The sequence below is a fragment of the Jaculus jaculus genome, chromosome 22 (assembly GCF_020740685.1).
Source record: "Jaculus jaculus isolate mJacJac1 chromosome 22, mJacJac1.mat.Y.cur, whole genome shotgun sequence".
Lineage (NCBI taxonomy): Eukaryota > Metazoa > Chordata > Mammalia > Rodentia > Dipodidae > Jaculus > Jaculus jaculus.
Genome location: NC_059123.1, coordinates 12,203,314 through 12,218,295, shown reverse-complemented (window position 1 = coordinate 12,218,295; position 14,982 = coordinate 12,203,314). Strand labels below are relative to the sequence as shown.

The following is a 14,982-nucleotide window of genomic DNA, read 5'->3' as shown; positions in this document are numbered from 1 at the left end:
TTTTAAATAAAATGAAATAAAATAAATAAAACCATAGGCTCTGGTTTCTCCTTGAGTTTCTTTAAAAGCACTAGAGTATGATATTTTGTCATTTCTTTTCTTGGACACATTTTGAGCTTAGGGTGATGTAGTTTGTTTTATGAGCACTAAAAGTGCCTCCTGTTTCTGATAGAAGATCAAAGAAAACAAGATGTTTCCTTTCAGTGGTTTACGGGAGCTTGAGCCATCAAACGAAAGCCGTCGCTTGCAAAGCTGCCCCCGACAGTCATCTCTCAATTTATGATCCACACAGTTTCTTAGCTTCAAAGTCCCCACAAGAGAAGCAGAAAGAATGTTTACCAAGTTTCAAACCCCACCAAGACGGAGCTCCTTCTACATGAAGATTAACTGGCCTGTCATACGCTTATGGACCAAGATGCAATTATAATGCCAGCAATTCTTGACTAGGCTATAAATAGTGCATGGATGATTCAGCACACCAGGAACCAGTGACTTCTCTTTATTAATAGAGCAGTGAAATCACAGAGAAAACCATTTTTGATGATAATAAATAATAAAGGGATGATTTTCTGGCACAGGTGAAGGAAATGCAGTAAGTCCAAAAGGGGAAGGACAGGTTTTTTTGTGTCTTTAAACAAATGAGCAGTTTGACCTAAAATAAATTCTCTAAATTATACATAGAAAGTTTGGCCCAGGTGAGAGCTGGATATTATTTTTTCCTTCATAAAAATATATGGTGCTATGGGACCATGAAGTTTGACGCTATGTAGGTCAAAGCAATAGTGTAGGCATTCTAATTCTCATTTTCTTATTCTTAAAAATATTAAGTGAGACTTCACCAAAGATGCACTCAGAGTCCTTGTTGAATAACTGACAAAGTTAACGGGACTATTGGAAAACTTCCTTTTTTTTTTTTTTTTTTTTTTTTGTCATTCAAGGTAGTGTCTTGCTCTAGTCCAGGCTGGCCTGGAATTCACTATGTAGTCTCAGAGTTTGCTCGAACCTCAAACTTCTGATGATCTTCCTACCACTTCCTCCCGAGTGCTGGGAGTAAAGGTGTGCGCCACCCACCTGGTTTAAACTTCCGCTTTTCATCGGCCGCCCCTCCTCATCAGTGCCGCCTTGTAACCTGCTGGTACCTTTCATTTTCCTATGAGATTCATATGAAGACTGAAGTGGTCCCTACTTACTTAGTTATTTATTTTTTAAAATTTATTTTATTTATGAGAGAGAGAGAGAATGGGAGCACCAGAGCCTTAAGCTGCTGCACATGAGCTCCAGAAGCATGTCCCACCTTGTGCATCCTGCTCACGTGGGTCCTGGGGGATCCAGCCTGGGTCCTCTGGCTTTGCAGGCAAGCGCCTTAACCACTAGGGAATCCCTGCAGTCCCTATTTACTTTTTATTGACAAAGAAAACAATAACTCAATTTACTGAACTAGGCAATTAGCCCAGAGTGGTGATGCATGTTTGTAATCCCAGCATTTGGGGACAGGAGGATCATGAGTTCAAGAAAGCCTAGCTTACATGAGACTCAGTCTCAAAAAAAAAGAAAGAAAAAGAAAATGAAAATTAATAATAAAGTAAAATATTTTTTAAAGTAGGCAAATACTTGCTGAGAAACATCTTATATTAGTCTACTCTATTTGAATTCTAGGTAGTTTTGATCCTAATTTAGTATCAAAACCAAAGGAAACTCTCCTCCTGAAGCCCTACAACACATCCCATTTTCTCTGCCATTCCAAAGTGATGTTAGAGATCCAGAGACTCCTAGGAGCTAATCACTGAAGTAGAGTTAAAGCACACTTGAAACGGCTCAGGATACTTTGCAGAAGAGATTGTAAGAGCCACAGGTTGGGACCTCATGCCCAGAGGCATTGCCCTCCCATAACTGACCGCTGCTACCATAATACATAAGCCACAGCTCCATGGAGAGTGCCTGCAGCCCCACTGAGGAGGTCTCCAGCGTGGGGGCAGGGTTGGGGGAAAGGATGATACAACTCATGATGTATCCATACTAAGAATCTCCGCAATTAATAATAAAGAACAAATGGAAGATAAATAAATAAATGAATGATTAACTTTACAAAAAATAGTTCAGGGACATGAAGTTTAATGTACAGACCCAGAATATGTATTTAATACACACATATATAATATATTACAATATATAGTATAATATATATAATACACACATATATAGGTATATATGTATGTGTGTATGTATGTATGTATGTGTGTATATATGTGTGTGTGTGTATATATATGTATGTATATATATATATATATATATATATATATATATATATATATATATATATATATACATGTATATATATATGCCCTAGAAAGGAAAAATAAAGGAGTATTGGTCCAGTGTAAAAAAAGTAAGTGATTTTACACTTTTGCTTATTAAAACACGGTCTCTCTGAGGTTTACACTGAAGGTTTCCTGGCTCTGCCCCAGTAATGTGTGATTTACTTCACACCTGCTTGGCATGTACTATAATTCTTTCAAAGGGCTGAACCTAAAATAATTGGGACATCCTCTGTGTTTTTGCCGGAGGGAAATAGCCATCACCATGTCTTTCTGTGGGTAACAAATCCATGCTTTTGCTCACGGCAGCAGTTTGGTGTTTAAGGAGGTTTACTGTACCTTGAAAATAATGCGGACATTTTCCCCCATTGGATTGGCATTGATGAAAGTAATCTTAAGTGGCAAAGCATTAGAGGGAAAATATGAGCATCCCTAGAGGAAAAGAAGAGAGAGAAACATGAGCAAAACAAACACCAAAATGCCTTCCTTTGTTGTCACCGTGGCCCTTGAAGAATTTGCTAGGTGAGAAACAGGAATCTTTTTTTTTTTTTTACTTTGGCACCAAGAAACATATGCATCAGAAATAAACAGACTTGAGTCTACCAATCTCATCTTTGTAACAGTGTGTGATTTTCTCCCCATCTTTCAACCTTGGTCCAATAACATTAAACGGAAAATTCCAAAATTAATTCTAAAGCTTTAATTCACATCCTCCTATGATGAAGCAATGCACTATTCCACTTTTTCTTGCTCATCGTATGAACCACCTCTTTGTGCAATGTATCCACACAGTATATAGTATCCAGCTATTAGCTACTTAGAATCAGTGTGCTTATTCGATTGACTGCTCAGGGTCAGCAGCGTTGTGTTCAAGGAACTCCAGTTTGTGAACAATGACTCCAACGTGCAAAAATAGTGATGCTGACAATTCTATTATGCTTTATGTTCTTATTATCAATCACTTATTGTGCCAGATTACAAACTACACCTCATCAGAGACATAGGAAAACACAGTATCTACAGGGTTTGGTCGTATCCATGGATTTAAGCTCTCATGGTGGGGGTGGGGTAGCTTTGAACACAGTCTCTGTGAGTAAGGAGGAACTATTGTACTTTGACAGACTGGAAACCTTCCACTACAGTTCCTTCCTCAATGAACTGTAGACATATGTCTAAGGTTCAAATAAACTAAGCAGTATGTGGATATTATACTTATGCTAGCTACTTAATAGTTCAAAATCAAAGCTGTTATTTCAAAAAAATATTTTCTTTTAATCATTTCTGCCCTGGAGCACACTTTAAAGAAACACGGATTTACAGTTAAGAAAGACCCAAATTAAAATTCTGATGTTATATCTTATTAGCTCTGAGTCCCTGGGTAAGTTAGTTAACATTTCTGCATTTCACTGTAAAACAGAGGTAACAAATCTCATCTCACTCATTTTTTTATGAGATCTATAAACTGATGGGGATGGGATATCTTTTACTGAACTTGACACTAGTCATATATTTTGAAAAAAATAATACAGGGCTGAAGGGATGGCTTAGCACTTAGGAAGCTTGCTTGAGAAGCCTAAGAACTCCTGTTTGAGTCTCCAGGTTCCACATAAGCCAGACACACAGTGATGCAAGCGCACAATGTTGCACATGTGCACAAGGAGGTGCACACATCTGGAGTTTGTTCACAGTGGCTAAAGGCCCTACCATGCCCATTCTCTCTCTTTCTCTCCCTGTGTGTCTTTGTCTCTCAAAATAAATTTAAAAAATTATAAAAAGTAAGTCATCATTTCTTTTTTGTTAATGAGTATTTTCCTTGCAAATAACAGAACAACTTCCTTTTCTCATTTATTTTTAATTATTTTTTAAAAATTTTTTTGGGACAGTCACCTGTATCTTAAGGCAGCCCCAGACTTAGTATGTTGCTGAGTATAGTCTTAAACTTCTGACTTTACTCCCTCTACCCCTAAGTGCTGGGATTGCTGGCATGCCCTACCACACCCAGGTGATGTGGAGCTGGGCATGGAAATTAGGACTTCATGAATGTGTGCATGCCAGGCAAACACTCTACCAACTGAGCTATAGCTTAGCCTCTCTTCACTCATTAATCTTAAAAAAATATTTATTCTTTTGTATGTGGGAGTGTATGCACGCATGCAGACACACCCAAGAGCATCAGGACCTTGGGCAGCTGCCCACCAGTGCCAGGCACCTGTGCTGCTGATTTTCTTTCTCCGTCTGGCTTATGGATGGCTTGAGAACTGAGCATGGACTGGCAGGCTTTTCAAATAAGTGCCTTTACCTCTGAATCATCTTCCCAGCCCCCTGTCCTCAATTCTTTTGACACATTCTGCAATTGTATTTTCAGTTTTGTGATATTGACCGTTTTCTATTCAACTTTCCTTGTTGCTTATTTTCCTGATAATTATTTGAAGGTTGAAAGGCTGTCCATGTTTGGAGTATGGAAAATCCACACTGAAGCTGTGGTGGTAAATCAATTCTAAAGGAAGTACACGAGTTTGATAGATTCAACTCATCAAGTTCGTAAAATATGACATTGATGCCTGACAAAGGATCAGTTTGCATTTTCATATCTAGGATAAACTGAAATCAGTAAAAGCTGAGAAGAAAAGATATTTCTTAACTTACTTGTCAACATAAATCCATTCTAATCCCTAACCAAACACAAGCCCTTGCTTACCGAATCAGCTTCAGTTTTGTAGCTTCATGGATAAGGCTGCTTGCGAAGCATGAATTTCTGAATCAGTTAATTAGGGAGATGCAGGAACGTGTCGTGGTATAGAGTTAAGAAACCTTAGAGCAGAGAGGTGAAGCAGGGCACAAAGTGCTTGCTTGCAATCATGAAGTCCTGTATCCCGGCCTGGCGTAAAAGCCAAGCAGGGTTGTCTGGGCCTCCAGGCCTAGGGCTGGGGAGGCAGACGCAGGAGAAACCCTGGGCGCTTGCTGCCAAGCTGGAGTAGTGAACCCGAGGCTCAGCAGAGATCACAGTGAGCAGTGACTGGAAAAGGCATGTGGATCACACTTCCAGCCTCTGCGCTCACCCACGTGCATATGAATATGCATAGACATAGTATGGAGACCACACACACCCATGTGAAGGGGAAAAGATAAAGAATTAATCCCTCCTGCATTAGCAAGAAAGGTTGAGACCTATAGTTTTCAAACTCAGTAATCCAGTTAGTGGGGTTTTGTATGCTATAGCCACAGTCCAGGGAGGGCAAAACTGGACTAAAGATAGGAATTGAGTCCCATCCTTAACAGTCACTTTTGGGTTTTCACATGCAGAAGGCATATTTGTGGCAAGGAATGTCATATATATATATGTATATATATATATAATTAATAATATATATAATATAATATATATATAATATTATAATAATATATATTATATATAATACATATGATACATTATAATATATATGTATATGCATTGACTCCTGTGCACAAACCATTATCTACCTGCTAACGGAAGAAAACACCATCTCTATCCTCAAACAGCCAATAAAGCTGACGTGGAAGTATGTACACATGCATGAAGTTGAAAATTCACAAAGCATTTGTCACAGCTGAACTAAGGGGTATTTGACAAAGGAAGTTGTTTGCAGGTAAAGTAGATTTTGAAGACACAGGTTATCAAACACTTGGAGAAAAAGGTTTTTCTAGGTGGGAAAGGCCAACCAAGTTTAAGAAGGAGATTAGGGCAGGAGCGATGGCTTACCCGGTAAGGCGCTTGCCTGCCAAGCCTAAAACTCACGTTCCGTCTCCAGGTGGCATGCAGCCAGATGCAGTGACCCAGCATGCAGTGCTGCATGTGTGCCACAAGGAGGCGCACTCTCCTAGAGGTCATTTGCAGTGGCTGAAGTCCCTGGCACACCCATTCTCTCTCTGTTTCTCTGCATCTCTCTCTATCACAAAAATAATAAAATGAAGATTATTAGGAAGGCCATAGTAAATAAATAGGAAAGAGTGATCCAGAGTCTTATAAAATGATTTTACACAAATGGAAAACATGGGAAAGCTGCCAGAGATAAAGGAAGATCCCAGGTTGAAGAAGAAAAGGTGGAGCCTCTTTTCTTGAGAGCACAGATGACTGACATCGCTCTGAAAACAGCTGAAGAAAGAGCAAACCCAAGTACAGGAAATGTCTGTTTATGTTTCTCCGTTACAGAGTAGGACTGCATAAAGCCACCCTCAACTTTTTCACCTGGTCGTTCTTCAGTGACTCAAAGTGAAATGAGGAATTATATATCACAATTAGTGTTCCCTGAAGACACTTGATTGAGAAAGCTTATCAAGAGAACATAACTCCAATCTAAGACACTGGCTGTCTTGGAGAAATGAATTGATCCAAACCCGAGTTCTTCCCCCAATATAGCCAACTGAGAGGGATAGAACTCAGGATGAAGATTTTTCCCACACTCACCTATTTGGTCAGAGATGTCTCCAGTGTGAACTGTCTGGTGTTCTGTAAGCAGGGCTTTCACACACCCCAAATAGCTTCCCTATATCACTGTATTTGGAAGGTTTCTCCCAAGAATGAAGTTCTCTGACATTCCATGAGACTGGCATTATAATGGAAGAACCTCCCACGTCCATTACAACCATGAAGCATAACTTACCAGTGTGTGTAATGAGGTGTTTTTTTATTTGCACGTGTATCTGCACATGTGTATACGTGTGTGAATGCATGTGTACTTGTGTAGAGGCCAGGGGTCAACTGTCTTCCTTAAACACACTCTTCTTTAATCGACTGAGCCATAGTCTATCACTGAGCCCAGAGCTTGCTCATCCAGTTAGTGTAGCCAGTCAGTTTGCGGGAGGATCCCCTACCTGGACCTCCTGCATGCTGGGACTACAAGAGGCTGCCATGACTACCAGCATTTATTTAAGAGCTCGAGATCTCTGCTCAGGTCCTCATCCTTGCGCTTTATCCATAAAGCCATCTTTCCATCCCACGGTGTGAGTTTTTTTAAACCTAATTAAAAATATTTTTATTATTTATTTATCTTACAGGAGGGGGGGGGCTGGCAGATAGAGAGAGAATGGGCACTCCAGGGCCTTTAGCTACTGCAAACGAACTCTAAATGCATGTGCCACCTAGTGCATCTGGCTTACGTGGGTCCTGGGGAATTGAACTTGGGTCCCTAGAGTTTAGCACACAGAGCTAGGCCATCTCTCCAGCTCCAATGTGTGAGTTTTGACTTAGAGAGGTTGTTTTTTTTTTCTTTCTTTGTATGAGGTCTATAGCACCAAATAAGACATTTATCATGACAGAAAGTCTTGACACACTACATTCAAAAACAATTATTTTCTTCATGAATTTGCTTGTAGTCAACATTTATGAATTCTAAGTGTGTCTTTGTTCTGGGATGAAGATTTTGGTGTTGAATAAAACATTCTCTCCACCTAAAGGCCCTGCCACCTCACTCCATGATGGAGGCTTCTGGCCAGCATGGATTCTTTGGTATTTCATACGGTCTCCATGAGAAGTAGCGCTTTCTCACATTTATTTCAGCTGTAATTTTCTCATCTCACTGCTAAGCAGGACTGGAAGAAATCGTCATAGGGCCACATCTGTCCTCTCACCGTTGTATCCACAGATACCCAGCCCTGATTTTAGGCACAGAGTTATGGAAATAGGACCAGGAGTTGGATCTCTTTGGGGAAGGCCTTCAACCTCAGGGCAAGTCGGCCAGTGCAGGGAAGGAAGGTGTGTCGTCTCATCAGTAGAATGAGGGATGGTGACTCCCAGTCTGATGAGCCCTGGACCAGCCAGCTTCCCCCTTAGTATGTCCAAGAGCCACTCCATAGCCCTAAGGCTTTTTAATCCAAGTGAATCTATTCTACTCCTCCCCTTAAGCACCCAGGCGTGCATACGCGCGCGCGCGCACACACACACACTCACACACACAGGTAAGAGCTAAAAACTAGATTTGTGATCCTGTTCTTATATATTGATGCTATATTCTTATGATGAATTTCTATTTTATTTTTTTATTTTCATTTTTTATTTTAGAGAGATAGACAGAGACAGAGAATAGCCAGGGTTTCAGTCACTGCAATTGAACTCCAGACACTTGCACCACCTAATGGTCATGTGTGACTTTGCACTTGCCTCACCTTTGTGCATCTGGCTTATGTGGGATCTGGAGAGTGGGACATGTGTCCTTAGGCTTTGCAGACAAGCACCTTAACTGCTAAGCCATCTCTCCAGTCAAAAATGATGAATTTCTATCTACCTTCAACATTTGTTAGTAAATACTGTCAATTATTGAAAAGCCATATAATTTTAAGTATTAATGACAATTTAAGTTTTAGCATAGATGGATATGCCAGTGTATGAAATTTGATGCCTTATTGTGATACTTTTCAAGTTATGCTTATGAAGCATATGTAGAAAGTTTATAGGAGGTCTTGTTAGTAGAAAAATCATAAAGATGATGTTAATAAGTCTTTAGAATTTTTGCATTTACCTTTTACACTTTTGCTAATAATAGTATACATTTTCTCCTAATGATTGTGTTTATTTTCTTTGCTATCTTATTATTTAAGTATCATTTATTTTCCATGCATGATAGCTTAACATTTTCACTTTGAGAATATTACTTATCAATCATTTTTTTTTGCTTGTTAATGTCTTACTACTCTGAAATTTTTTTTTATAAATAGAATTTTTTTTTTTTTATTTGAGAGACACAGACACAGAGAGAAAGACAGATAGAAGGAGAAAGAGAGAATGGGCGCGCCAGGGCTTCCAGCCTCTGCAAACAAACTCCAGACGCGTGCGCTCCGTTGTGCATCTGGCTAACGTGGGAACTGGGGAACCGAGCCTCGAACCGCGGTCCTTAGGCTTCACAGGCAAGCGCTTAACCGCTAAGCCATCTCTCCAGCCCTACTCTGAAATTTTGAGGAACAGGATAGAAAAAGCTTAGCAGGAACAAAGGAGGAATTATGATCTTGATCTTGATCTTGTCAGACAAAGTGGCTGAGGAGACACCACGTGACAGAGGGTTAGGAAGAGAAGGCTTAGAAAGCCTTGAGCCTGGCAATACTGGGAAAGGCTTTTCCGCCACGAGTAACATCACAGCATATGTAACATAACACACTGGTATAGGAGCTGCAGTGCATTTGAAACTGAATGAAGGCAGAGTGAACATAACTAAGGACCGATATCACTAGTCTAGGCACGCACACAGTACAACTCAAGCATGACATCGTCAACTCTCCCACCTGGTCCACCCTTTCATGGCTCAGACGGAACCAAGAAATAGTTTATGCATGGAGTCCCCGAATCAACCACCCTTTATAAGCACAAAGTATAAATTCAGTATAGAAGTACCTTTCTATTTCTTTCATTTTCCTCTTATGAATTGATTGATAATTTGCTTCCAAACCAACAAACCAGACCATACAAGGACAGTGTCATCCCATATGGTCACAGTGCATCAAACAGAATACATAGTGTAGATGCGATTCAATTCTTCTCCTTAACGTAATTGAAATACCTATTTGCGAATTCTTTGTTCTATTTTAAAAGCATGAAGTATTGCCTGCTTTCAAGTCTGCCAGTCTGAGTTCCATTTCCCAGCACCCGCGAAAGCTGAACACAAATTCGCCCATGTGCTTCTTATCCCAACATGCCTCTGGTGGAGCTGGGAGGCTGCCGCGGGGCAGCTGGTACACACGCAGCAGCTCACGTAAGTAACATGCAACCACGCAGTGAAGCACGCAAGGCAAAGCAGAAAGACTCAGTTTTCCTACTGAATGAACTAACTTACAGAGCGATCAATGCCTTTCATACTCAGGGCAGGGTTCAGAGGGAGACGGCAAGTCTGTACGTCTTGAAAGAATTCTTCTAGTCTGCCAATCTCTTTCTTTAGTACCTCCTGTAAGAAAAACAATTAGAAAATGGCATTTAAAGAAATTGCAATGAACTCATCTCTTCTTTCAAGTCATACCTCTTTTTGTGGTAAGGTTAAGTCATGGATTCAGAAGTCACATGTGTAAATGACTTTGGGGTCAGCAGTATTAGGATCACGTAGGAGGGCCCAGTAAGGACGACAGGGAACACGGAGAAAGGACACGAAGCAGAGCATGTGTCCTTTCTCGGTGACTTCCAGTTCTGATAGAAGCATGCCCCCAGCAAAGCATTGCACTCATCAAACAAGGCACAGCAGGTGGGCCTGTTCCTGTGGCCCACCAGAGTGAAGCCCCTGCCTTCCATAATTATTAAGTTGATCCTTTTTTCTGATAATTTCCTAAGATCTTAGTTCATCAGGGTTTACACTTAAAAAGAATAGTGAATTTTTAAAAATATTACATACAGTAGTAATAATGACAAAAACCTCAATGGCATAACTCTGTCAGAAGCAATAGTTTACGTTAACAGATTATTAGAGGCCAGTGAGTATATTTCTGATGCTTCTATCTCCTCACACTTCACAGAGCCTTCGGACCGGTGTGACCACAAACACCACCTCTAAACCTGAGCATCTTTTTTTTTTTTTTTTTTAGAGATAGAGAATCGTTGCTCCAGGACCTCAGCCACTTCAATCAAAATCCAGATGCTGCTTGAGCCACCTAGTGGGCATGTGAGACCTTGTGCTTGTCTCCCCTTTGTGCGTCTGGCTTACATGGGATCTGGGATCTGGGATCTGGAGAGTCGAACATGGGTCCTTAGGCTTCACAGGCAAGTGCCTTAACCACTAAGCAATCTCTCCAGTCCCTGAGCATATTTATAAACTAGTCACAGTTCATCATCAAGCAACAACAAAAAGTTCTGTTTAGCCTAGTTTTGTAGTTTTTTTTAAACCCAGTGCGGATTACCAAGATTAACAATGTTTAATTAACTCTCAGGAGTTTCTGAGCTCTTGCTAGGTCTCCAGCTAGGGGCTGTTCAGGCCCTGACCACCCAATCAACACCTGCAGAAATAGCAGCCCCTAATCCTTTCCCTTCCCCATGCCACCCAGGAATCAGAAGCAACCCTTCCAGCTCTCATGGTGGCTGCTTCCCAAGGCTGCCTTTGTGTGAGGCAGGCAGGAGCTCCCTCCCTAGAAAATCTTCTTAGAACAACAGCCCTGCATTGTCTGGTGAGACTGAAAGCTTTCTCTTCAGAGCCCCCATCATGTTGCCCATGGGGTTGCTGTTATTAACCCTCCATGAATTAATCTGCTGTCTTCCAGGGTGCTCTGACTCAGTGTCCCTCTCTCCAATCTGACCTTACAACCTTGGGTCACTGGCACAAAAAAAAAAAAAAAAAAAAAAAAAATGGAGCTCACTGCTTCTGGGTTCCTGAAGACGCAGGTGGGTGGCTGAGGCAAAAATCACACCATGACCTCTTTCTGCATCTGTGTCTGCCCTCCTTGTGATATATGATGGGTTTCCCCGATGAACAGCGCTGAGGGAATCTCAGCTCCTGAAACAGGGACCCAACCAATGGACCCCAAAGAATTAAAATGTCCCCAGGAATCCTCTGCTAGGGGAGGAACAGAATAAAGTCTTACACAGAGGAGGAACTTGTGTCTTAGGAAGACAATTTCCTTAACCTGACAATTTATCTCAGAGTTAAATTAGCGTGTGCACATTTCCTGGCATTTGTTCCATCTTTTCTGTGAAACTGTTGCCCTACAACCAGAAAGGGGAGGGAAACTACCCTTTCTCCCTCCGCTTTTGCTTTTACTCAACTGAATAAGCCCATTGTCCCTTACTGATCAATTTCTTTTGTAATATAGGAAATCCAAGGGGGCAGGGGATGGAGCTGAGTGACAGGTTACATCCCTTTGAGTAAAACCACTTCTGTTTTGTACAGCCAGGTTCAATTTGGCACATTTTTTAAAAGTAGAACAGAGAAAATAGCTGTCAGCCACCCCCCTTACTTCTGTTTTTTTGCCTCTCTCTTTCTATTTTTACGTGTAAAGGTGTTTTCACCAAAGCTGCCAGCTAAGGCAAGAGAAGTGTATTTATTTGAGTGACTAATGGCAGTATCACTATGGGACTTGATGAAACTTGTAAAAAAAAAAAAAAAAAAAACAAAGATACCAGGATTATTTAACTGTAGTGTGTACCTTAACTATGCGGGATTTAAAAATATTAGATAAGAAATGAACCCATTCCCAAATTTCTGGAAGCTTTGTATCCTGGCTATCAACTTTTTCTTCTAATGCTAGAAAATAATTAATGTCCTTGAGAAATAAGAGGCTTTGAATATTTGCATTGCCTGTCACACTACATGCCTGAAGGTTCGTTCATGCATACAAAGTTTATGTAGCTTCTACTTAAAAACAAATCCCACACTTAAGCGTTTTGTTTTCCATTTTTTCCCTTCTAGGCGACACAGCAGAGCTTCTGTCATTTCAGTTAAATGAACCAACTTCCAGTAGGAAAAAACCCTACTCTGGGAAAGAATCTTGGGACATTTTGCACATTGTTATTTTTCGTATCATTTTGTTGAAGAGTGCGTTGATTTTAGACAGTGAGTGCAAACTATGGTGAGTTTTCTTAAGGACAAGACTCATGTTTTAGTCATCAATCCTTAACTTCTAGTTGGTGGCAGTTCCTCAACTTTTACTGAGCAATGTTGCTGATGCAGTGGGTGGTGTGTACTGCATTCTTACACCGCCAGTGCTGAACTCAAGAATGCCTACATAATGGCCTCTATCAATGAAAAAAAAAAAAAAAAATAAGCCAATGATTCAGATAACCAAGGAGGGCTAAGGTTCTTTTAGATCAAGGAAAATAAGAGCCAGGTGCTGTGTGATGTCAATGAGAAAACAACTACAATAGTTTGATGGTGATCTGTGAATCTACTTATTTAAAATATTTTATTTATCTATTTTAGAGGGAAAGAGAGAAAGAGAGAGAGAGGGAGAGGGAATGTATATTTGAAGGCCTCTTATCACTGCACATGAACATCAGACAAAGGTGCCACTTTGTGCATCTGACTCTACTTGGGTGCTGGGGAATTAAACCTGGACCAGAATGCTTTGCAAACAAGTGCCTTTAACTTGCTGAGACATCTCTCCAGCCCTGGCTATCTATGAATCTTAATACAAAAATATTGTGAGACATTGTGCTATTTTTTCATTTATTTCATTTGCTGTTTTATATATACATATATATATATATATATGTCAAAGGATTTTGCAGAAGAGGGGACAGAAAGAAGGTAAAAACAACAGGGTGGGAGGGAGTATCCAGAGTCATTGTCCCCCACCCCCACAATGACTGACTGCTGCTGTCATAACTCATAACCCACAACTCCATGGTGAATATCAGCAATCCCACTAAGGAGGTCCTCAGTGGAATGGGGGTATGGAGGAGGGAAATGATGATATGAACATATGATGCATCCACACACAAAGTTTCTACTTAGTAGAAAGGAAAAAAAGGAAACAAATATGGCTTTGATGACTTGGGATAAAGAAAGGGTCAGTGGAAGGGAGATGAGGAGATGTCACAAGAGAAGGGAATAGGAGAGGATATTATGGTAAAAATATATTATATATATGTATAAGAACTGTCAATCATATATAACTTTCTTTAAGGCCATGTTAGGAAGATCTAGGCATAGATTGTATACTCTCTTTCATGAATATGAGTTGAGGTGCTATTTTAAGTTTGTATCAAATTTTGCTCAAATTGTCCTTATTTTATTTTTTGGGGTATATATATGAGAGAGAGAGAGAGAGAGAGTGTGTACACATTCCACAGTGTGCTTGTGGAGGTCAGAGGACAATCTTAGGTGTTGGTCCTGGCTTTCTATCTTATTTGAGGCAGGGTCCTTGTTTGTAGCTAAATTTAATATGCCAGATGGCCCATGAGTTTCAGCAAGGTATGTCCTCTAGGCTCCACCCCATTTCTCTGTAGGCATACTGGATTGCAAACACTATTGCTTGTGCAAAAGCTGTACTTGGATTTTGGGGATCAGAACTCAGGTACTTTATCCACTGAACCCTCTCAAATTGCCCATAAGTTGATGTCTTCTTGGCAGGTCTTTTCTTTATGAGAAAGCCATGCATGTTGTTCTGTGATACAAAATTAAATTGGTCCAAAGTTGAATAGTTTTCAGTATGTTAAGATGAATTTCTTCACAAACCTGTCTTTGAGGGTCACTGGCAGATTTGACTTTGTCCCCGATATCTTCCAGAATTTTGACAAGTCTCCTTTCCTTGGAAAGTTCATCATTCAAGGCTTTTCCTACACAGAATTGGAGAGCAGCCAGTAGTTTCTGATACCAGCCTTTAAAATAAGTTTCATTCTCTGCATCTGTTAGCAACCTGTAGGAAATAAAAGAGAATTCTATCTGAAGCTGATTTGTAATCATCTCCAGTAGCAACAACGGGGACTTTCTGAGACTGATCTGGCATTGGCAGCTCTGGGCATTTTAACAGCTTAGAAAGGGGGAAAATGTTTATTTGTTGGCAACCAACAAATTCCATCTGATAGCTAATGAGATTCTCAGAGTAAAGAATCAATAAGATGCTGCCTTTTCTCATCTCAATTCACAATGCACCTTTTCTTCTTTCTGTCTTCTTAATTCTTAATAGCAAACACTTACCCCAAGAAAATCTTTAACTTATTGAAATATGGGCAGAGGATTTTAGAAATAGATTTTGAAGACAGTGGTACTATATTGTGACTTAATCA

The 14,982-nt window shown here is 40.3% G+C and overlaps 1 protein-coding gene across 1 annotated transcript in view; it reads right to left on the bottom strand.

The window, feature by feature from the left end:
* Positions 1–14,982, bottom strand: part of Pik3c2g (phosphatidylinositol-4-phosphate 3-kinase catalytic subunit type 2 gamma) — a 336,855-nt gene that overhangs the window by 110,723 nt on the left and 211,150 nt on the right. The window contains exons 18-20 of the mRNA XM_045139435.1: positions 14,432–14,612; positions 10,115–10,222; positions 2,655–2,747 (exon numbers count right to left, since the gene is read on the bottom strand). Of these exons, the coding sequence (XP_044995370.1) occupies positions 2,655–2,747; positions 10,115–10,222; positions 14,432–14,612 (382 nt within the window). The remainder of the gene's footprint in view (positions 1–2,654; positions 2,748–10,114; positions 10,223–14,431; positions 14,613–14,982) is intronic.